General features: G+C 37.6%; 1 protein-coding gene across 1 annotated transcript in view; it reads right to left on the minus strand.

Annotated features, from left to right (window-relative positions):
* The window catches only part of LOC145689862 (discoidin domain-containing receptor 2-like), a 581,986-nt gene that overhangs the window by 290,289 nt on the left and 266,940 nt on the right, over nucleotides 1–24,757 (minus strand). The window contains exon 4 of the mRNA XM_081764130.1: nucleotides 12,024–12,255. Coding sequence (XP_081620256.1) covers nucleotides 12,024–12,255 — 232 coding nt within the window. The remainder of the gene's footprint in view (nucleotides 1–12,023; nucleotides 12,256–24,757) is intronic.

Genomic DNA, 24,757 nt, shown 5'->3' on the forward strand with positions numbered 1-24,757 from the left:
AGGAACGAGAATGGGGAATGGCGTAAACTTCATAACGAGGAACTACATAGTTTATACGGTTTACCCAACATTGTTAGGGTCGTCAAGTCTAGGAGGCTTAGGTGGGCAGGTCATGTAGCTAGAATGGAAGAAAGTAGAAACTCTTTCAAAGTCTTGACTGGAAGACCCATAGGAAAACGACTGTTAGGAAGATCTAGGCGCAGATGGGAGGACAATATTAAGATGGATCTCGCAGAAATAGGAGTACAAAGTAGAAAGTGAATCCAGTTGGCTAAGGATAGAAGTCAGTGGAGAGCTTTTGTGAACGCGGCGGGTTCCATAGGCCATAGAGTTAGTTAGTTAGTTTAGTTAGTTCATTTTGATATTAGAATCCCTGTCAGCAGCGAGGCTATATGAGACGTGTACTGAAAATTTAACGTGGGATCCCGAATCACATGAGATCCTGTCGGGAATCAAAGCCGGACCTCCCACGCAATAGACGCGTACGTTAACCGCTTAGCCACAAAGGAGCTCCTTACTTATTGAAGAATCGAATTGTAGCTACTATATGAAAGAAGAGGAGCCACCACGACTACGTTCCAGGGTTATGCCTGTTAAGACGGAAGACGGATGATCAATGTATGCGAATGATAAAAGTTATTTGATAAAATCACATTGTGGGGAGAAATGAGAAAACCGGGAGAAAATCCACCAGCACGATATTGAAATGAAAATGAAATGAAATCTTTGAGTTTTATGTCCTACGGTTATGCCAGTTAGGCTAAAAGAGACGGTGATGATGAGTAATGAATGAAATGGTGGAATGAAGAAATTGGGAGGAAACGGGAGAACCGAGAGAAAACCCACGCACACGGTGTTTGTCCACCACAAAGTTCACTTGGCGGGGGCTGGGATCGAACCCGGGACCCCAAGCACCAGAGGTGAAAGCTCTGCCACTGAGCCACCGCGGCCCCTAGCACAATATTTTCTACCACAAACTTATGTGGCCGGGGATCAAACCTTGGACCCTTTGCACCATAGATGAACGCTTCGCCACTAAACCACCACGCCCGCATATCCTGAAATTGGAAATCCATTCCATGAATTGAGACATACATTATCCCTTTGTACGTATTTCGTAAATTTAATTTCGATAAGGAAGCCTCTAACCAGCTTCATGAAAGACACAGTAAGTTCAGAGAATCATCGATCTAGGGGTACCACTAATTAAATTTTGAAGTTCCATTAAAAGACTTGGACGAGTGAGGAAACGAAGAATAAGAAAAAGACGACGAGATTCATTTGAGGAAGAAAATGTTTGGACTCTTCAAAGTGTAGAAGAGCGTAACTCACATGATAACCCCCCTCCCGTCCTCAACACACACAGAACACACTCATTCACTACAGAAGAACTGTGGGATACAACGTCGTTTGGTGTCCTTTAATTAAGACGTGAAGAAGTCTTTGCACAAGAAGGCAAGCAAGGGTGTGCTGAATAATTATTATTTTTTAAAAAAAGAAAAAAAAACGAAAATGAGTAAAGTGGTAGAGGTATGTGAAAGAACCTGGTGAGACACGGGTAAAAGAAAAAGAACGATCTTAAGAGTCACTTTTCTTCGGTCAACCCATGCTGGTTGGAAATCTAATAGCTCTGCGGGTAGGAACATAATGGTCGTAGCTTCTAAAATGAGCGCACAGAAGAATCGCCCTTAATGACTTAGATTTACCAAGTACATCGTTTAGGGGTTCATTGGACTGTTGAAACTCACAGGGGACCATTATCCATTTCCTCTTGCCTTTTTATTTTTTATCTTTTAGATTTTTTCAAAGGTCCTCCTAAACTCACAGCTCTTGTGACACTAGGGTGTAGTATGGCTGCTCTCTTATCACGACGAGCTCCCTTACTAATTACCACGAGCGATTGATAATGCTGATAGTGAGATTGTGCGTGTGCAGCTAAAGAGAGGGAGGGGGTCTGTTCCTTCTATTCCCCCCAACCGCGCTCTGTCTAGGGAAGGGGACTTGGTAAGGGGCGAATTCCCTAGTGTCTAATTGAGTAGTGGAGAATGAAAATTGCAGTGAATGTAAAGAGAAACCACACAACGTTGGAGAGACTATATTGAATGAATGGGTCGGAACGTAGGTTAAATGAAATATATGTGTGGAGAGACCAGAAAGGTGGTATTTCAGTGATCTTGTTGGTATGTGAGGACATTCAGTACGGTATTTTACGTTTGTGAATAGTAATAAAAAGAAAAAAAGCCAAGTCTACCATAATGGAACGTTATTACAATTCAATTATCCACGTCAGTGTTCATTTAAAGGTAATATAAAATGTGATGACTGTCAGTAGAACAAAAATATACCCATCACTGATTCATAGGAATGAAACATCATTAAAAAATTAAATCAAGTTATGATCTTTAACAAATTTATGTTGATGTTTAGATCAAAGCTTGCTGGCTTAGAAAACAGCAGTTGAGAATGCTCCAAGAGCATTGTCAGAACGAACTTAAAAAGGATTGATTTTTCTTAATAATTTCTGCAGGCTTTATTTATACCAATTGTTCAATGTACTTTATTATTATACTCATTAAACAATTCTTATAATATATCTATCCATTTATAATTTCCTTGAGTATTAAATTTTTTCCACATGTTTTGTTTAAGAGTTCTGTTAAAACGTTCTACGAAATGTTGTTTTACGAAGACACATGCTCAAAATTGAAAAATTCGCAAAATATCATCTCTGTATAAGTTATGTTTCCCGAGATATGGTTCCTTAAATTTCCCGAAATCGGAAGTTTTTTGGCCAATATCTCGGGAACAGTAAGACTGATGTGAAATATTCCATCAGATTCTTCCAGATAGTTTTTGATGGTCTATCGAATGGAGAGCTCAAAATTAAAAAAAAAAAAAAAAAAAAAATCGCAAATAACAGACACACACACACACACACACAGTTCAGTAACGAACTTTTTTCGTTGAAAAGTAGTATTTAGTAGTAATGCAAAGTACTCTGAAATTTCAACAGTTGTCTGAGTGTTATAGTGATACTTTAGGATAGCAATAGAGAATATACTTTATTTTCTGAATATCCCGGTTTTAGTTCAGCGTCCTTTTCAGCAGTGACGCTGTCTGAGACATATACCTACAGTTTAACGTTGAGTAAGAACCACATGAGATCCCGGCTTCGAGACGAAGTAATGCGAGTTTCTGACGCATAAAATTGCGACCGTGTTTTTTTTTTTTTTTTTCAAAGTTTCACCGTTTCCTTCTATATTTTAGTTTGACCAATTATTTCACACAATCCTTGACTTTAATTAACCATTCATCCCCTTTATCATAAAGACTTACCCATGGGACCATAAATCGTATTTTCCAAGCGACGATACTTTTCTCGTCCGATCGCGAATCTCTTACGAGACAGTTTAACGTTCTGCGATTATGCTCTTTAGGTGAAGGAAGGCGATGATTAAGAGTCTTCATCCCTGCGAAATTAAAATACCGGTAATTTTACAGAAATTATGTGATATCTTCAAATAGATAAAAGATAATCGAAATATGGAACAAGAGCACCCTAGACAATATTATTTTGCGTGAGGTACCGTTATCACAAGTCACCTAGTGGCTTTTCGTTTTCAGCTGTTTAGAAACGCGAAAATAAATGCCGATTTTCAAAATGGCTCGAAATCGAAAGCAGATAAGTGAGTCGTGATAACGGTTTCTCATGTAAAATAATATTGTCTACGGCGCTCTTGTTCCACATTCGATTATCTTTTATCTATTTGAAGATATCACATAATTACTGTAAAATTAGCGGTATTTTAATTTCGCCGGAATAAAGACTCTTAAGGGAAGTGAGTGACGAGGGAAGAATTGGTGGAATGAGAATGCGGGAAGAAACGACATTAGGATTAGGAATTAGATTTCTGGGCTTTCGGCATCTATATATCTATGTTAGCCACTCATGTATGAGACATAACGTTCCCCGGCGATCACGCAATCCAGAAAAGGGAACGATATCCTGTATACGTATCTTGTAACATCCCAGCTTTTGCCTGGTGTGAATGGGGAAAACCCAGGAAAATCTCACTCAGGATGGCTGTTTTGAGAAATCTTTTACACATTTAAGAATCCCTCATCCTCTCTGGGAATCCCTTGTGCAATCATAACACATGTTTACCATGTATAGTTTTGGGTAAAACACGATTGTTTTCTGTAACGAATTCGTGGACGCCCTGCGTTACGTGGATGTGGATTGCTTGTTTAAGATAGATCAAAAGTTGATTTTCTCTCGTTTTCGGCACCCTGTTGTTCAGAAAATGTGTGAATTCTGATATGTTGATACAAACTATCTTTTTCTTTTTTTCTTTTTCTTTTTCTTTCTTTCTTTTTTTTTGTACGCAGAATTACACGTAACTATCTTTTATGGCAGTTTATTCATTAACATCATGTATAGAATGTCTACAAGTGATTTTTGACCCTTGCTTTGGTTATTCCTTTAGAAAAGAGAACTCTATGCAAGGGTGCCGATCCTGGGGGGCGGAGGGGCCCGGGCCCCCCATAGCTCATGTGGGCCCACCTATTGTATTTATGAATATACAATATGTGGCATAATTTGAATGCAATTTGTCTTAAAATTCTCATATAAATATACCTTCTGCATCTGATTGGGCTCCTTCCAAATTTACAGAGAAATCGGCACCCTTGACTTTATGACATGGAATTTCAGTCTAGATTTTCGTGTTTTGAGTCCTTATGGAACAACCGGAAATATCAACTTCTTCGTGGTTCGATGGCTACCGTAACTGCCTTCGGTGCCTTAGTCCCAGATTCGATTCCCACTGGGAGCTCGTTTAGTTCAGATTCTACGTTTTGCTGTAGGTCAATGTCTCATATAGCAGCGGTGCTGAACAGGACATTAAACTTCAAATTAACCAATGAACCAAGGGTGTAAAAGAACGGACGATCTATTATTAACGTAGATGAACACGTGGCTCAGTGCGCTTATCTCTGGTGCCTGCGGTTCCTGATTCCATGCCCGGCCAATTACGTTTCCGGTAAACAGCACCGTGTCCGTGAGTTTTCTCGGGGTACTCCTCCTACTTTTTCATTCCACCAATTGTTTCATCATCATTCACTTGCTTTAATCATTGTCTTCGTTAGCTTAATAGGCATAAACATGGACATTAAACTGAAATATTTTACTTTATATATTATTAACGTGGGCTCTGAATAATAGCGTAGTACAACTAAAGTAATGTGCATTAGTGCTTTGAAAAGCAATAATACACTAATATACAAACTAGTGTATTATTTATATTCACTATTGATTCTGTATAAATATCTGGGAATTCTTATACTGTAATTCGACTTTTGAAACGCAATGTATGTCGCCAACTCAATGGAGAGTAATATCTTTCAGAGCTAAGAGTATCCACAGGAAATATCGGTGCTCTAGAGGAATTCACGTTGCATTGCGAATGGCTACATCTGATGTTGGGGGCAATAATTGAGATGCAAAACTCATTAATCTTTACCGAAGAGTTGGAAACGTTGAGCATAACCTTACGGTGGCTTTCTTAGTACACAATCAAGAAGTTTATGAACTAGGAGCCGTTATACTACTAGAGACCTGCACGGGCCGAATTTTTCGGCCCGAGCCCAATCCAGCCCGAACGTACCTAGGCCCGGCCCAGCCCCGGCCCGAAAAGTTTAGGAGATTTTCGGCCCGAGCCCGGCCCGGCCCGATAAGTTTTTTAAAATTCTTGGCCCAAGCCCGGCCCGGGCCCGATAAATTTTAAAAGTTTTTGGCTCGACCCCGGCCCGATAATTTTTTTAAAAAAATTAGCTCGAGCTCCAATCTTTTTCAAAATTTAGTACTAAATTTGACCTAACCTCAGAAACCTTTTCTAAACTCTGGTTTACAACCTGACTCTTGCCTCCCGAATGGTACCATTGCCTCCTAGGACTTTGCCTGTCATCGAGAGAACAAAAACTCCATTCCTTGTAACAAAAATCTAACTTAATTGATTTTTAGCATAAAGTGAAGATGGCAATATTGTTTAACGACAGGCAAAACATTCCCACTCTTTCTTGTTATATTTTGAGTTCAGTGAAGGTCAAGGTCAGAGCTCAAATTACCGCATAATGCCTGCAATCCTCTATAGTGAAAGTGGAGCTGCTAAGCAACACAAACTGTAAATAGCTATTGCATTCTTTGTAACATTTTTCACGGACACACTTCTTCAACGTTTGGCTTTATTTCAATTATCGTTTAACGAAACTCAATAATTATTAAAGAATTGCAATTGATCGGCCCCAGCCCAGCCCGACCTGAAGAGAAATCAGTGTCGGCCAGCCCAAGCCGGGCCCGGCCCAAAGAAATAACAGAGTCGGCCCGCCCAAGCCCGGCCCGGGCTTCGGGCCTCGGGCCAGGCCCGGCCCGTGCAGGTCTCTATACTACACTGCAATTTTCCAGGAATTTCCCTCAGTTCCTCTAGGCGAATGCTGGGATGGCTTCTTTAGACACTCGGAGACTTTCTTTCTCTTCATTTACCATTATTTCTGTTCGTCTTTGTTGATTGACTTTGCTTTTATTCTAAAGCCACTTGACACTATACATGAAACTCATTTCTTTAGAAAAATGTAATTTTTAGTAATAACTAATTCTTCACGTCTTTTTTTTTATTTGTTTGTCTGAATAAAAATTGGATTTTTTTTTTTTTTTTTTTTTGTAAATCTTAATGTTTCACACCATTTATCAAATGTGCGTACATTTCTGTATTACGTACGTTTTACTGTCAATCTTTCAAAAAAAAAAAAAAAAACCGAAATGAACGTTATTTTTAGTGACGTTAGTTTTTCAACATTCATTTTAGAGTACCTACTGTAAATTGTTCTGTACATAGAAAGTATTTGTAATCAGCGCCGGATTTACGTATAAGCTAAACAAGCTATAGCTTAAAACCCCACTCTCTTGAGGGGCCCAAAAAATTAAAGAAGAAACTGGATTTACATTTCCAATGTACAAGGAAAACAATATAGCTATAAAATAAAATATAAACATAGTAACAATGCTCCATGTTGTGTGGACTCTTATAGTGTAAAGAATGGGGAATATTCATACTACTACTCTGCTTCATGAAATGTCACTAGTCTCTTCATTTCTGTATATAGATGCCTACGTTCGTCTGGACACATAAAGGGCCCCATTACCTTCAATAGCTCAGGACCCAATCAAACCAGAATCCGGCTCTGATTGTAAGCATCCTTTTTTAATTACAATTTAACTTTTGTTTCTTGCATTAGAAATATTCGTAATACTTTCACACTATTGTGTAATTTAAAAGAAGAAAGGACATAGACATCTGTACTCAATAGAAGTGATTTTCCCAACGGCAAAGAACATTTGTCATTTATTGATTTTTACGAATCTTCATAATTCTGGTTCGAAATAGTGATTAGTAATCTGTTTTCAACTAAACCTGAAACTTAATTTATTTGGCTAACAATTCAAGATTCATACGTGTTTCGTATATTCCTGGAAGAAACGGTTAGGTGGGGCACGGAGCCCTCCAAAACTTTGATCACGAAATATCAAAAGTACTAATAACAGTATGTCAGATGTGTGTAAAAGACATGAAAAATTGCAACGAAACTTTGTGCAGTGACAACATGCAAAAAATAAACGAACACGTTTTTTTTTTTTTATTTTCTGCGATAAAACTGTTTTAGAAGGCAAAAGACCCTATCCAAAATTTTGATAGTTATCGCCCGAAATGCCGGAAGAAATGCACCGAAGTGAATTAAATTGTTCACATATATTATAGACATAAAATGAGGTAATATGGATTTCGTATTTTCCTGGAAAATACTTTTTGGTGGGGACCCCTCCAAACTCTGATCATGAAACTTCAAAGGTGCTAATAGCAGTATATCAGAAGTGCTTAAAGGACATGAAGAATTGGCACGAAACTTTGTGCAGTGACAATACGCAAAAAATAAACGAATACGGTTTTTTTTCTGCGGAAAATCGAGTTTAGGGAGCAAAAGCCCCCACCCAAAGTTTTGAGATTTGACGTCCGAAAGGCAAGAAAAAGTGGACTGAAGTGAATGAAATTGTGCAAATATATTACAGACGTAAAATAAGGTAATACGTGTTTCGTATTTTCCTAGATAAAATGGTTGGGTAGGGCACGTACCCCTCCAAAACTTTGATATAACAGTATATTAGAAATTCCTAAAAGACATGAAGAATTGTCACGAAATTTTGTGGAGTGACAATACGCAAAAAATAAAGAAATACGTGCTCTTATTTTCTGCGGAAAAACGGTTTTGGAGGGCAAACCCCCACCTAAAAATTTGGAATTTCACTCCCAAAAGGACAAAACAACTGGACGGAAGTGAAGAAAATTGTGCACAGATATTATAGACGTAAAATGAGGGAATACGGGTTTTGTATTTTCCTCGAAAAAACGGTTAGGAGGGGCACAGATCCTCCAAAACTTTGATCACCAAATATCAAAAGTGTTAATAACAGTATGTCAGATGTATGTAATGGACATGAAGAATTGCAACAAAACTTTCTGCAGGGACAACATGCAAAAAATAAACGAATACAGTTTTTTTTATTTTCTGCAAGAAAGCGGTTTTAGAGGGAAAGACCCCAATCAAAATTTAAGAATTTGAAGCCCGTAAGGACAAAACAAGCATACCGAATTGAATGAAATTTCGCACAGATATTGTAGACGTAAAATGAGGTAATACGGGTTTATATTTTCCTGGAAAGAACTGTTAGGTGGGGCACTGACCCCTCCAACACTTTGATCACGAAATATCAAAAGTACTAATAACAGTATGTGAGATGTATGTAAATGACATGAAGAATTGCAACAAACCTTTGTGCAGCGACATCATGCAAAAATAAACGAATAGTTTTTATTTTATTTTCTGCGAAAAAAAATGTTTTAGAAGGCAAAAGACCCCAATCAAAATTTTGATAGTTGACGCCCTAAAGGCCGGAAGAAATGCACCGAAGTGAATGAAATTGTTCACAGATATTGTAGACAGAAAATGAGGTAATATGGGTTTCGTATTTTCCTGGAAAAAACTTTTAGGTTGGGCACAGACTCTTCCAAACTCTGATCAAGAAACTTCAAAGGTGCTAATAACAGTACATCAGAAGTGCTTAAAGGACATGAAGAATTGGAACAAAACTTTTTGGAGTGAAAATACGCAAAAAAATAAACGTATATGTTTTTTTTTAATTTTCTGCGGAAAAACGTTTTTAGGGGGGAAAAGTCCCCACCCAAAATTTTGAGAGTTGACGCTCGAAAGGCAGGAAGAAGTGCACCGAAGACAATGAAATTGTGCACAGATATTGTAGACGTAAAATGAAGTAATTGGGTTTCGTATTTTCCTTGATAAAAGCGGTTGAGTAGGGCACGGACCTTCGTTGATTACGAAATATCAAAAGTGCAAAGGATATGAAGAATTGCAACGAAACTTCGTATAAGGACAATTTGCAAAACACTAAACGAAACGTGTTTTAATTTGTGCAGAAAAACATTGTCGGGGCTTAGGCTCACTTCGAGAGTGCAGGATGGAGAGCAAAGCAAATGAAATTGTGTGTAGATATTGTATATGTAAAATAAGGCCTTTCGTTTTCTCAAGTGTCCCTATCCGATTTGTTTCAAATTTACCACATCAACAGTAAACTGGAAATAAATCAACACCTGTCTTTGTTTATGCGGAGAAACATCTTAAAGGTTAAAGGCGCCTCCTAAAATACTATAAAATACACTACACAGTTTGTGCTTATTGTTGATCTGATAAATTTGAAGACATCGGATGGAGACACTTGTGAATCACGAAAGGCCTTATTTCACATATCGAATAGCTACACACAATTTCATTCGCTCCGGTCCACTCCTTCCGCCACCCAAAGCCTCAGTCCACCAAACAGTTTTTTTCTTCGGAAAATACGAAACACATATTCCCTCATCTTAACTCTACAATGCTTGTGCAGAATTTCATTCACTTCGGTCCACTTCTTCTTGCCTTTCGGACAACAATTTTTAAAATCTTGTGTGGAGGCTTTTGGCTCCTAAAACCGTTTTTCCGCAAAAAATAAAAAAAATCGTATTCGTTTATTTTTTGCTTATTGTTCCTACACAAAGTTTCGTTGCAGTCCTTTGCGCACATCTAACAACTGTTATTATAACTTTTGATATTTCATGATGAAAGCTTTGAAGGGGACCGTGTCCCGCCTAACCATTTTTCCAGAATAATACGAAACCCATAGTACCTCATTTTATGTCTACAATATCTGTGCAGAATTTCATTCACTTCGGTTTACTTCTTCGGGCCTTTCGGGCGTCAAATTCCAAACTTTGGGTGTGGCTTTTGCCCCCCTAAACCGTTTTCCGTAGAAAATAAAAAATCCATATTCGTTTATTTTTTGCCTATTGCCCCTACACAAAGTTTTGTTCCACTTCTTCATGACCTTTACACACATCTGACATACTGTTATTAGCACTTTTGATATTTCGTGATCAAAGTTTTGGAGGGCTCCGTGCCCCACCCAACCGTTTTTTTAAAGGAAAATACGAAACCCAAATTGCCTCATTTTACGTCTACAATATCTGTGCACAATTTCGTTCACTTTGGTCTGCTTGTTTTTGCCTTTCTGGCGGAGAATTTTCAAAATTTTAGGTTGGGGCTTTTGCCTCTAAAACCGTTTTTCCGCAGAAAATAAAAAAAACACATATTCGTTTATTTCATGTAGTACCTGCCAAATTTTATCATAATCGGAGTGTTACACTTTGAAGGTGTTACTTGTAAGTAACGTTCGCATCCATGGGATTTCTCAAAGTTCTCCCTCATTCTCATTCTACTAATTATTCCTTCATCATTCATTTGCCTTAATTACCCGTCTATCTTACCCTAAAAGACACTGGGTTAGTGACACATTAACCCAGGGTTTCTCAACCGGGGAGTCGCGATCCCTGAGGATGTCGGCAAAAAGGATATCATGGGGGTTGCGAAGATAAGCGGAATAGATAAATATAATTAAAATCTAATACCGAAAATTTTAAAATATTATCTTGAATTTTGTTCTAATAGGCATATTTTCATTTTTATACATACTGTTAAGAATAACAGAAAGTAGGTGTACTAAACATTATCAACAGGTGCAGAGTTGTTTAAAAATCAATTTAAACGAAAGAGCTACGATATGAAACTAATGAGAACTGCATATTGAAATAAGAGAAAAATACAAATGCAACAAAACCTCCATATTGAAATACAATTAAAATGGAAACCTAATGAGATAAATGAGTATGGTGTGATTTCACTAGTGCGGTAATGTCCGGTTCAATCTTCGTGGCACACATTATCAAGTCATTTTCAACTGATAAGCGATTTCTAGTCTTTGTTTTAATGCTTACCATGGAAGAAAAAACACTTTTGCACAAGTACAATGTAGTAAATGAAATTATTACTTTTCAAGCAGCAGATACCAGACCAAGATATTCTTCTCTCCTCTTCAGCCATACCTTGTCCAAGTCTTCGTTACAGAAAACCAGTTGCAAGGACTTGGCGCACGATAATTCTACTAGTTGAACAAGAAGTTGTGCGCTTAGATCTACTTTGATGGCCTCTTCAATAAAAGGGTTTAATATCCATCTTGAACCAGCACTTTCATCGTAGGGAATATATTACTGTTACTGTATCCACTATATATACAATAAATGGATTCTACTATTATAGAAATGGATGGGTATCTTGAGATGTCCGTAATAGGTATATTAAAAATCCCACAGAAGCTTACTGCAAACCAGAAATTATAACGGGGTCGCTGGCAAGAAGATATGATAAAATGGGGCTCGTGATAGGAATTAGATTGAGAACTACCGCATTAAACTGAAATCTTCAATAACGAACTTTGAAATATTAGAATTTTGCCATCTACTTTTTCCTGTGAAATAAAAACTCACATGAAATTAATAACTACTTTTACGTGACACATTACTTACCTGAGCTCCATCCCATCGGCTGTAGACTTGCCATCCAGAAATTCCAGGCCGGGAGTATTCCAGTAAATATTCTTCAGTATATTCTTGTCCTCTTCCATTGTCATAGCGACCTTGGGTTTGAATCCCGGTAACGACATGGACCTCACCAAAATCTACCTGAAGAAACTCTCGGATGCCACGTTCTATTGGATGCTTAGGGCACCAACCGCCTCCATTTCTTTCTGTCTTCAATCTATAAAAAACATAAATATAGACCTTCTGTTATATCCATCGTGTTGTATATTACATAAAATGATAACCGTAGGTTTATGCTTTAGCTCTTTTTTGGATCAAAAGATAGAATATATTTCAGGCAAAATTTTTCTTATAGGTCTTGTAGGCCAAACCAAAACTATCACTTAACTCAGTTTGATGTGCATATTCCGGAAAAAAAATAAGAAAGAAAGAAAATTCCATTTAGGGACCGTTCAAAAATTTTGTGGTCCCTGATTCAAAAATGCATCGAAAGACTCAATATATACAAGAGATTGTATATATCTAATCAAAAATTATTTCCATTTTCTTGTAGTTATTTTGGGCAACGACGCTTAAAAGTGCACAATTTGTGGATAAGAAGAAGAAGAAGAAGACATGTAGAATATATGTTAATTTTATATAGATAATCCTGTAATGTCAGCTGTTAAAAAGAATATAGGTATTTGTGTGTTTTTGCTATCATCATCATCATAGGTATTCTGCCTTTATTGGCAGGTCACTTGTCGCAGCTGAGAAGCTTCCATGCTCCACGGTCCTCCGCTAACCTTTTCGTCTTCGCGTATGATCTTTCTCTTTTAATATCATCCATTAATTGTAGTCTCCTTCGCCCCCTCTCTCTCTTTCCCGCCACCATACCCTCTAGGACGTCCCTCATGATACAATCTCTTCTTAGGCAATGTCCCAACCAGTTTCTCTTCCTCTTCCTAATAATATCTAAATGTGTTCTTTTCTCACCCACCATTTCTTACACTCTTTCATTCGTTTTACGCTCGACCCAACTAATTCTTTCCATTCTTCTCCACACCCACATTTCGAAGGCTTCCAGTCAATTTTCGTCACCTTTACGTAAGGTCCATGTTTCCGCCCCATACAGTACAACACTCCACACGAAGCATTTTATGAGTCTTTTCCTCAACTCTTTATTCAAGGTCCCACAAAACAGACTTTTCTTTCTTTTAAAGGCTTCTTTCGCCATTCCTATACTTGCTTTTATTTCACTTTTGCATTTCATGTCATTACTAAGAATACTACCCAGGTATCGAAAACTATTCACTTGTTCTATTTTCTCCCCCTCCTACTTTTATATTTGACACAGACCCCTTCGTTTTTACTATGGCAACAGAATAATTCATTCATGAAATAAGAGGAATAAAAGTCAGTTGTGTTGAACATTTAATGTGTTTGATTTTCAAGACATTTAATAAATATTGCAAATACAGGTAACTATTAAGGTGTTTAATCGTATTTACCAATTTTTGTGATTCCAACTGTGGGACAATAAATGTAACAAGTCAAAATATAAATATAACGTTACATATATATGAATAAAAAAATAGTATGCTTTATATCTGAAGAAATTAATATTATCCTGTACCGAAATTCAAAATATTACCTACTCAGTATGATGTGCTTATTCCGTAAAAAAAAAAAAAAAAAAAAAAAAAAAAAAAAAAAACGATTTAGGGGCAGTTCAAAAATTTTGTAGCTCCTGTTCCAAAGAGTAATTTTTGGGCAAGATCACAATATTTTTATGCATTTTTTGATCATTCCTAAACTTTTTGGCCAAGATTGGAATCTTTTGATCCATTTCTTGGGCCATTCCTAAAATTCTTGATTCTTGTTTCATTCAAATGCTAGAAATAAGTTACTCTAGTTTTTGATAAATCCCGGTTAAATGAAACGCATGGAAACCCTATTGTAAAATAATTTAATATACACAAGAGGCAGGTCTGGTTGTAATGCTGGTTATCTGAACCTAGTTAGTAGGTGCTGATCTGGCAATAAAATTACCTAGGCGGAGGTTATCATTGAGAAGATATGGTATAGTTGAACAATTTGAATTTCGTTACTTGTATTACATCCAGTAATCGTACAACGAGAAATGAAGGAATTTTATTAAAATGTAAAATCACTCTCTTTATCATTTATAAATTGAATGGGAATGAATCTGCAGGTTATTTATCTATTTTAGACATTCCAGAACTTATATACGTGTGTGACGTATCATTCTTGTTCAATATCGAATGTCAACAAGTATAAATGAACGGCAAGACATTTACCTGGGAACGGGAACAAAAACAAGAAGGAAGATGGTTCTTGAGGGATATTAGACAGAATGGTGTGAAGTGAGGTGGTCCGGGGAGCCAAGCAAATCGACCAGAGGATTTAATCTATAGACTAGACAGATGGGTCTTCACTCTTGTATGTTAGACATCAAGGAAGTTGTTCGCCACAGAAGCAAGCTTAGATGTGGTGTGGAGAAGAACCTATCTTCACTCTTACCAAATGTGCTACTATCTATAGACACCCCTGGCAGTTGACTCCCATTCATTCCCGCCTTGTTTGTAGAAAGTACAACGGAAGGACATCCGTCCAGGCATAGCCCTACCGATCTTCTGATAGAGGGAAGAATGTCTGGGAGCCAGCCACATCAAATTGCTAATCTACTGTGCCCGAAAGATACGTTACGCACACGCAATGAGTTTAGGAATATTGGATAAATACCTTGTCGCTTTATTTCGATTTAATTTAGAAATGAGAAAAATATTAGCTTAAAATTTTAATAAAACTGTTTCATGAAAAGTAATTAAATATGTGATTCTAATTATTCATCTTTACCATCTCCCTACATTATTACAAATAGCAGGAAATGATTAGGTGTGACTAGATAGGAGGATCATTTGAATGATTTTTTTTATTTCAATTTAGCGTAGCTTTCAGCAGCGAGGCTATATGAAATGTGGACCTACAGTTTAATGTAGGATCTGAACAAGATGAGTTTCCACCGGGAATTGAATCCAGGTATCCCACGGCAGAGGTGTAAACATCAACTGTTTGGACACGGGAAGTCTCGGTAAAGCGATCATTTCTTGTACGAGGGAACCTTGTATTGATGAAGGCTTCTGAGTTTGTGGTGAACAAAATCGTGTCCGAGAGTTTTCTCGGAGTTGTTGCGTTTTCTCCCATTCTCATTCCACTAACTCTTTCATCGTCATTAACCATCCGTCTCCTTTAAGGTTGGTGTAAAGGGACAAGGTTTGCCGATAGATGTCACTACAGTCTTCGTATCTCTCTTATGTATTTTTTAGCTTTCACGAAAATTCACGATTTCTCTTACAAATTTCAACGTAGAGACTTCAATTTTTTAGAGAAGAAACTTCATAACCTATCGAAGGCAACAATCTGTGCCGAGTTTTTTATTCAGAATTTTCTTCATTGTTGAAACAGTTATATTGTTAAAGGTTTGCATATCCATTTCTACAATCAAGCCATTTCAACAATCAAGAAAATTCTAAATTAAAAGTCGACACGGATTGTTGCCTTCGATAGGTTGTGAAGTTACTTCTCTAAAAATTTGAAGTCTCTTCATTGAAATTTGTAAGAGAAATCGTGAATTTTCGTGAAAGTTAAAACATACATAAAAGAGATTCGAATACTGTAACGACATCTATCAGCAAAACTTGTCCCTTTACACAAACCTTAACCAAAGAGGCATACTGGTGGAACGATTGCATTTCAAATTGCAAGAAAGTGTCTATTTTCAATCACATACCATTCTCTTATTAACGTTCTAGAAAACTGTTGTTATAATAATTCAAGTCCAATTCAATATCTGAATTGGTTACTCTACGCTTCTTTCTCTTTTCTTTAAGACACCTGCTTTATGAATAATTTTGTGCATGGAATGAAATTCAAACTGTTAATTATGAGTAGATTTGGAAAAGGGAGAGTGGTCTGAAGCAGGCCCGTAGCTAGCCCAAAAATGTAAAGGGACGACTGAAGTTAGGGGGCCGATCCAACCATATTATAGTTTATTTGTAAGCCTACCATTAAAATTTTAGGGGGCCAGCAAAAATTTAGGGGGGCGGCCCTCCCTAGACCCCCCTGGCTACGGGCCTGGTCTGAAGTATATTTTTTTCAACGTACGATGCGGAGTCACGGAGGATCAGTGGTAGAGCATGTACTTCTGGTGCGTAGGGATTTTCTCCAGGTACTCTCGTTTCCTTCTACTTTCTCATCTCACCAATTTTTCCATCATCATTCACTTGATTTAATCATAGTCTCTCTTAGCCTAAAAGGCATAATCATGGGATGTTAAACTAAAAGATTTCATAGTTTTTTTTAGATACATAATCCTGCCATTGATTCTTCCTTCGAATGCTATTGTTACTCTCTCAGCACTGCGTCTCGGTGTGCTTTGGCCAGTTGACGTTATCTGCCACGTCATCAACATTGAGAAGGTCCAGATTAGTCATTTCTATTTATGTATGACGCACAAGCATGCTTCTAAAATCAACCAATGAAACCACAGAGAATGGTTTGATCAATTAAAGAGAAGGAACTGATGTAAGGAAAAGAAATACACAAGTATTGTCAGCATACTTGTAGTTATAGTAGTCAAACCGGAAACTTTTTTGAAAATAACTTGCATCGCTACTTGTGGATCTACGTGGATTTAAACCTCTGGATCCCTTCATAACGTATCGCGCCGTCTATGGAATATGATGCTAAATCTGGGTTGTAGGATGGAAGTGAATCTTCACAAAACCATAGTCTTTCATTGACTGCTGCAAGCAACACTACAGAAGAACAACACGCTGTCAGAAGGCCACATTCTCCAAGCTGTTCAACGAAGCACGTCTTTAAACCATTTGGTGAACCGTTATCACCGGAGGCATTCACAGCCCCACCTGACATAAAAGCCGTTCTTAAGATGATCCATCCTGACAAGGCGCCTGGACTAGCCCGCATTTCACCAATAGCGCTGTGCATGCAAAGTAATCTACGCAAAACACTGGTAATACTTTGCCGCTTATACAACACTATAATGCATACAGGGCACTTTCCTAAAACTAGGAAGGATGCAAAGATAGTAACATTACCGAAGCTCGGAACCATCAATACTATCCCAACCAGCTACTACCCATCTAGTCTTCTGTCGAATATTAGCAAAACATTCAAAAGAATACTTCAGCGACGCCTCCACCCACACGCACACCAATTGATCCCGGACAACCGTTTAGGGTTCACGGAGCGCAACAGTGTGGAACATCAGCTCATCAGAGTAGCCGAGATTATCAGCGCCATATTCAACGGCTGGGGCCACACATTAGACTATTCGTGGACACTAAAAAGGTATTTGACAAGGTTTCACGCAAACAGCTCGTCCATAACTTTCTGCTCCATATCTTCCTACACTATGAGACTAATAAAATTCTATCTGGAAGAACGAACATTCAGTCTCACACAAAGAATGCACCACAGTTCTAAGGACATGGTGTCTTGGAGTTTCACAATACTCCTGCATCTCCCTACTTCTGTACGCACTATATACTGCAGACACAACCACTACACCCAACACCACCACTACAAAGTTTGCCGCCAACACAGCAGCTTTTGCCAACCACTCGAACCTCCGCTATGCGACTGTGGACCTCTAATGCCACATCCGTCTCCTAGAAAAATAGGCCGCCAATTGACGTATCAAGAGCAATGCCTTGAAAGCAGCAAGTGTCAAATTCAGAAAACGACAAGAGAAGGGAGATCAATCTCACCCCGGGAGGAGCGGTACTTGCAACCACCGCCATGGCGAAGTACCTAGGAATCCAACTAGACAAACGTTCGTAACTCACGTGCAAAACACAACAAAGAAGGCATTTCGGCGCTTCTCAGCGCTGTTTCTCATGCTCCTCGCTGCTTCATTGTCCTTTGAAAACAAAGATATACATCTATACAATATGTTTAAAACCGATATTACCGTATGCTCACAACGCGTGACAGCGCACAAGCAAAAACCACCCGTGACCTCTGCCAGTAAACCAGAACAAGGCAGACAGGGCCATCACGAGCTACTCCAGTTACATGCGAATAGCAGAAATTCGCTAAAACCTGAATCTTCTCATCTTGGAAGAAGTGTAAAGGAAAAGAGCAACTAATTTATGAGGGAAAATCAATCACTCCCAAAACCCATCAATAACAGCCACAGCAAAGTTAAACCCTAGACGCAGGTTATACAGCATGCCTCTTCTCCCGTGAGAACCAAAAATAAAAAAAAAGATATAACCAAATGTTTAAAAAATCATGGAATACAGAGCCGACCCCGAAACAATACTTAAGTATATAACCTTCACGCCAAAGCATGGAAGACAAGGGATTTTTAGCCCGATACTGCTAAGAATAACACAAAAACGGTCAGGACAAGGTTCAAGATTCTTTGAGTTAATATCAGAAAAACTTACACCTGATGTGTTTTGCTCTTTATAGGTTTCTTAAGTCTCCCTATACGTAAATCAGTATCTTGTGTAAAACTGCTTATACTCTGATATCATCGGGCGTGCTCTAAGGAAACGTCGGGGACCTTTATGCTTCCTACTTATGGATAACAACTTAAACCAATGGTTTCCAACTTCGGGCTTCAAGGTAGTGACAGAAATACACTCCATACATACAAATATTACGAGTGTTCTAATACAGAAGCATTAAATTAAATATCTAGTACAAACATAATATCTATCGAATAATAACTGTGGTTCTATTAAAATAAGAGCACACAAAAAATAATATTGCAACATAATGTTATGAAGATGTTTTCCTGGAAATTAACATAATAATAATTATTGTTGAAGCAGTAGCGTCATAACATTATTTGCTGGAGCTGATTGGGGTGAGTGGGAAGGAGGGCAAGATTTCTCCAATATAAACATATGCTCATGTTCTCATAAATATGTGCTCACTTGAGTCACACTAGGAGTCAAATCAACGAGCGTTGGGGTTTGGAGCGTAAAGTATGAAGGTTCACGAACGAATGTCAGCTAAGCAAGGTTAGGAATCACTGATTTGAACTGATAGTAATTCGTTGATATTTGAAAAAGTATCCAAAACTGTTTACAGAAATAAATTGAACAGAAGATATATCATTCCTTGAAAGTTATCATCTAAGATTCGGCTTGTAGTACTTAACATCACGTTTCGTATCTCGAATAAATACAATAAAATAAAATCCTTCTTTATCGACAAAAGATAAATTAAAGGAGGTTCATCTTATGGCGATATTTGAGTTATTTCTTAATGAAAAAATAACCATTTACGTTACATGTTTCTAATAGATCATAGGCAATAGACCATCGTAACACAATAGACTCTATCACTATATCTCTGTGTGTATGGATGGGGAGGTGAACGATTTGTTAAGAAAAACATCTTGTCTACAATATATCTTATATTGATGACATGAACAACTCAAAGTTTCATTTTCGACATGCACAAGATAGCCAGAAAGTTCCTTTACCCCGGTACTAAATGCGTGTAACTATATAAGATTACCATATAAGATATTTACGTTTCGAATCTCCCATCCTGATCATTGATATGGCAACAATGCTTCTCACGTGATTGTTGCTTAACTGCCGTGTGACTGCCCTCGGAGGAACGAAAATGAGTCTGTGCGTTGACGAGTTCATTGTATCACATTTCCGAGTTAGGCAATGGCGGATAGCAGTAACTTCACTTTGCTGGACCGCTTAGTGGCAAGTGTGTGGATCCATAAACGGAAGCACAAGAATGAAAATATGTCGCAGGTAATTGATGGAAGAAACGGGAGAACCCCAAGAAAACCTCCAGGTATGGCGTTTGCCCGCCACGAAGTTGACTTGGCGCAAGCTGGTATTGAACCAAACACTCCACACCAGAGGTAAGCGCTCTCTACTGTGCCATCGCGACCCCTTGCAAACGTTAAGTGCGTCAGTGATGTGTTCACCCTGTAAGTCAGCCAGAAAGCGTTATGCAGAACTCGGAATTGCAAGCAGCACAGTTCCACATGATAATGGAACTTGAAATAAGTGGAGATGTAACGATACTTTGTGGAGATGTACTGTCATTAATCCTCCATACATTCACTGCAAGCGTGGATAGAAGGAATTTTGCAGATTGATAGAGCACATCAGGCCGGTAGGCAGCCCAAATTATAGAAGGGGGGGGGACGTCTGAAGTTAGGGGGGCCGATCCAACCATACTATAGTTTATCATCGTATTATAGTTCATTTGCAAGCTTACCGTGAAAATTTTAGGGGGCCAGGGAAAATTTAGGTGGTGTCCGGCCCTCTAGAGCCCCCCTGGATACGGGCCTGGAGCACATGCTGAAGAGTAGATAACTGATTACATATAACACTACTAAATGTCCACTACCAATAATAGTTGTGTTTGTAATTTCAATAGTTCATTAAATATTTTGAAATGATATACAAATTGCTCAGTTGTACTAATGTTTTCTTAAAACTAGTTACTTTTTTGGGAAATCCTGTATATACTGAAAGCTTAGGTACTGTAAAACTTATCTTTAAGTTCTCCTTGGTAGTCAGATAGTTAACATGCGTGATTTATGTCTTTGAGACCTTGGGTTCAATTCTCGTAAAGGGCACTTGATTCGGGTACAAACCGCACTAGTGGTTTGGTTCCTACTTTACACAATATGTTCCAGTTTTATAGTCTCGATATTCGAAATGAATCTTAAACAAGCTCAACTTATTCCTTAAATGAGATGAGATGAACTTCGACTCTTAATTCGAAGATGATCTTCAACCTATCGGTCTTACCTAATAGTAAATATGAATTAGGAGTATTTAGTGGGAAAAGATACAATACAGAACTAAGTGTTCTAATCACATTACCAGCATCACACATACCTTTAATATTCACTGCGATGTTTCGTTGTCTTAGTCACCTCGGGTGTACTGGGGTTCAGGGGGCTGTCCGGTTCACAATCTGGTGGGTTACTGATCTAACTGCTTCAGGGTCTTCCGGTCAGGGTCACTTTCATCATTCATCTATATGGAATTCACTGTTATTACAAAAACCGTCCGGAAAGTGCCAGACGCCTTGGCCTATCGCGGCTAGGGATGCGCACGAGACAAGATTTGAGGCTGTCTCGTCTCGAAAATGTGCAGTAAAACTGATGTCTCGACTCGAAAAACGTATATTTTTCTATTGGAAGAGCTGTGTCTCGACTCGACTCGTGTGCATCCCTAATTGCGGCAGTGGGCGGGGATAGAGTTGCCATCTTGGTGTCAGAACATTTGCTACGTTGCTGCATTCAGCTGTGGTAGTGTGAGGACTGTAACGCTCCTACTATACTTTCTGTGACGTGTTAAGTGTGCGCTGCAATAACAAATCCTGCCTCTTGTGAGGTACGTTCTGTGATTAGGTTTTCGTTGGCAAATATAAAAAAACAAACAAAACAAGCCAGTTGAAATCCATCACCAACTGTGTGAAGTGTACGGACATTTAATAATGAGTGAAGACCGAGTGTAGGTGTGACAACGCACGCCCACACACCGCCAACCGTACCCAAGAGCTCTTGGATGGTTATGGGTGGGAGGTGTTCGATCACCCACCATTCAGCTTGGATTTGGAGCCGATCGACCATGTGATAATGATAATAAAGATGTAATTTTATGAGACAATGATAATCAAGTAATTGTATAGTTTATGAGATAACAGAAATTGATTTCATAAAAAAAAAATTAAAAATAAAAATAGATATAACTTATAATAAGAAATGGTTTTATACAAACCCATAATAATTTTATTTTTTATTTTATTTTAATAATAATAATAATAATAATAATAATAATAATAATAATAATAATAATAATAATAATAATAATAATAATAATAAATCACAAAATGTCAACATATAGAAATGTGTGCAAAATAAATCCCATATAAATCTATATATACAAAAGAGAACGTACAAATCCTTTGTTAGCTCATCACGCTAATACGGCTGAACCAATTTCTTTCATTTTTGGGGGGTTATTAAGATTTGGACCCTAGATGGTTTTTATCATATCACTTTAATTTTCAATTACCAGTGTCTTGAGATAACTGACCATTCAAGTGTCCATAACGTAGAAATCCTTTGTTAGCTCATCATAGCTAAATCTAACCGTATTTATATGCAACCCACATGACCGTGTCACTCGGCGGGTTAACATAAATGACAGGCGATATAATGTTAACATTTACTGCAATCTTCTATGGTTTTTATCATATCACTTGAAAGCGAAAAAGTAAAAATTATCTAAGTAACAAAGTTTATTGCGTTCCGGGGTGACCCCAGCGAAGCGGGGTGAACGCTGCTAGTCCCATATAAAGTCATAAGCAGCTATAGCAATGATTATATTGTAAGTGAGCGCCGCGCTCACCTGTCGACCGCTCGCGCCACAAATCAACACTCGACCGTTCCCGGGTTAATTTTCATGCTGGTTGTTTGGAAAAATAGCTTAAGAATATACCTTTCAAATTATGTAATGCAATTTGTTTTTTTCATTCTGTTACTTTTTTTGCTTCAAAACGTCTGTTACTTTCCGAATAGCCCTCGTAAGTAGGATACAAATTCGGTTTCAGAACAATGTATGAACACCTTTAATTAACATCAAATTAAATAGAATGGAACTCAAATTTCTCCATAGGATTTGCTTCCGAAAAAAAGTATATGACAGCGCATATTGGTTAATTATCCTAAATAACCCTGACAAAATCTTTCCAAATAGAACGACCAGAAATTTACATTTGTTCATCTCAATTACATATGTATAGTGATACGATCAACATGTAATTGGAACACGAGATTAAAAAAAAAAAAGAAACAAAAAGAACCAAAACACGTTTTAAAATTAATCCCTTCACAGCTCTTTTATTTCCCGGAAAACTGCAGACACAATCCAATTTGTATGCATATCTTCTGCAATTTTCTCTTTTTTTTAAAAATTCCAACAGAAATATAATAACGGGATGATCCCTGTTGGATTAGTGCAGAAGTGACACCTGTTATCTCTTACTAACATTTTTGATGTTTTAATCCTGTTAGCGACTCATGTCAAATAGTTTAGCGTTAATTTGAATGTTGAAATAACATTTATATACAGTATATACGTATGTGTTACAAAAACTTTTTATTTTTTTTTTTTTGTCAGAATATGAAGCTTGAATATAAAACGGAAATTGTACGGAAATGTAATCAATGTTTAATTTTGTAATATAACAGAATCTAACAAAATTTTCTAAAATTACCATTTTTTTTCTCCTTAACAGTTTCGAAATTCGTGATGACAGTTAATTCAGGTTCGAGGAGAGGGAAATGTCGTAAACTCAAGTATGGTGTTCGGGGTCCAGTGTCGTATATCCAGGAAATATCGGGCTTAAGCTGCCCTCCCGAAATGAATTTGTTGCTTTTTCGCATTCCACGTACAACAATAATCCTTCTTACCATTTCTAAGAATGTCATTGACTTTCCATTTTCTTATGTTCTTTCTTCAGAAATAATATTGTATTTGTCAAATTTTATTCCATGTAAGAACTACGTCCTTTTTTTCCCTTTCTTTTGTCCATTCTACTCTTCTGTTTCTTTTTCTTTGTTGTTACTTTCTTTCGTTTCTCCTATCATTCTTTCGACCGTTTTTAGTTGTGATTCAAGTTGGACGTTGTCAGGAACTAAAAAACTAAGAGGAGCTGTATGCGAAACTGGTGTTCCAAACCAAGTTGCACGGATACCAATATAACTGGACTTTAGTTATTATAACAAAGGAATATTTACACCGTTTAGTTATAAACAAAGGTAGATGTTTGAATTAAAGACAATCAAGAGGGGAGAATAAGTAGCCCGGGAAATTAGGTAGACCAAGAGGATGGTTTCTTCTATGAATAGAATAAAAGGTTCGATTCACTGCTAAATTTTTGTATGTATCATATGTCATAAATTCACTAGTCTGCAATTCTGGTCAGTAAAATTTCAATTTATGCGTAAATTAAAATATATTTAATTCTCAAACTCAGGTGCGAAATTGTCCCCCTCAGCTTCCGTGTTTTCCATAGCACCCTCCGAAACAAAATCCTAAATAAGCCACTGTCATTCCTCAATGATTCGATGGAGCCAAGATGTTCAAGAAATTTCCCGTGTTCTTAAGAATTGACTTCATATCTTTCAGAATTTAATACTTAATACTTGTGCCACTGGATTATTTTTAATGCTTGTGTAATTCAGAACTTACAGACAGTCTCAAGAACTAGTTTCCTGTTTTAGGAATTGAGAAACAAGATTATTTCTGCTGTTTAGGATTTTTGTAGACTCTTAGAAAAAGGGTGCTTTTCTTGTAGAAATTTAGCAGCTAGAAAATTTTCAGGATCCCTGTAGTGTGAGATTTCTGTATGTTGATAGGAACTGGCTGCTTGTCTTTTCAGACTTGTGTACTTCACTACTTGTAAAGATGTACATTATTTTAAGTACTATTTAGGAATTCCTCGTTTTTGACTATTTAACTTGTCTAATCAGATTATTTTTAGTATTTCTGCAGTTTTGGAATTCCACATGTTCTTAAGAATCGCTTTGTTTATTGTTTAGGACTTGGGGCTAGGCGATTGTAGAGCTTGTACAAATTGGAGTTTCTTAATACACTTAGGAATTGAGCGTCTGTAGCTAAAAG

The sequence above is a fragment of the Thermobia domestica genome, chromosome 7 (genome assembly GCF_964235325.1).
Source record: "Thermobia domestica chromosome 7, izTheDome1.hap1.1, whole genome shotgun sequence".
NCBI classification, from domain to species: domain Eukaryota; kingdom Metazoa; phylum Arthropoda; class Insecta; order Zygentoma; family Lepismatidae; genus Thermobia; species Thermobia domestica.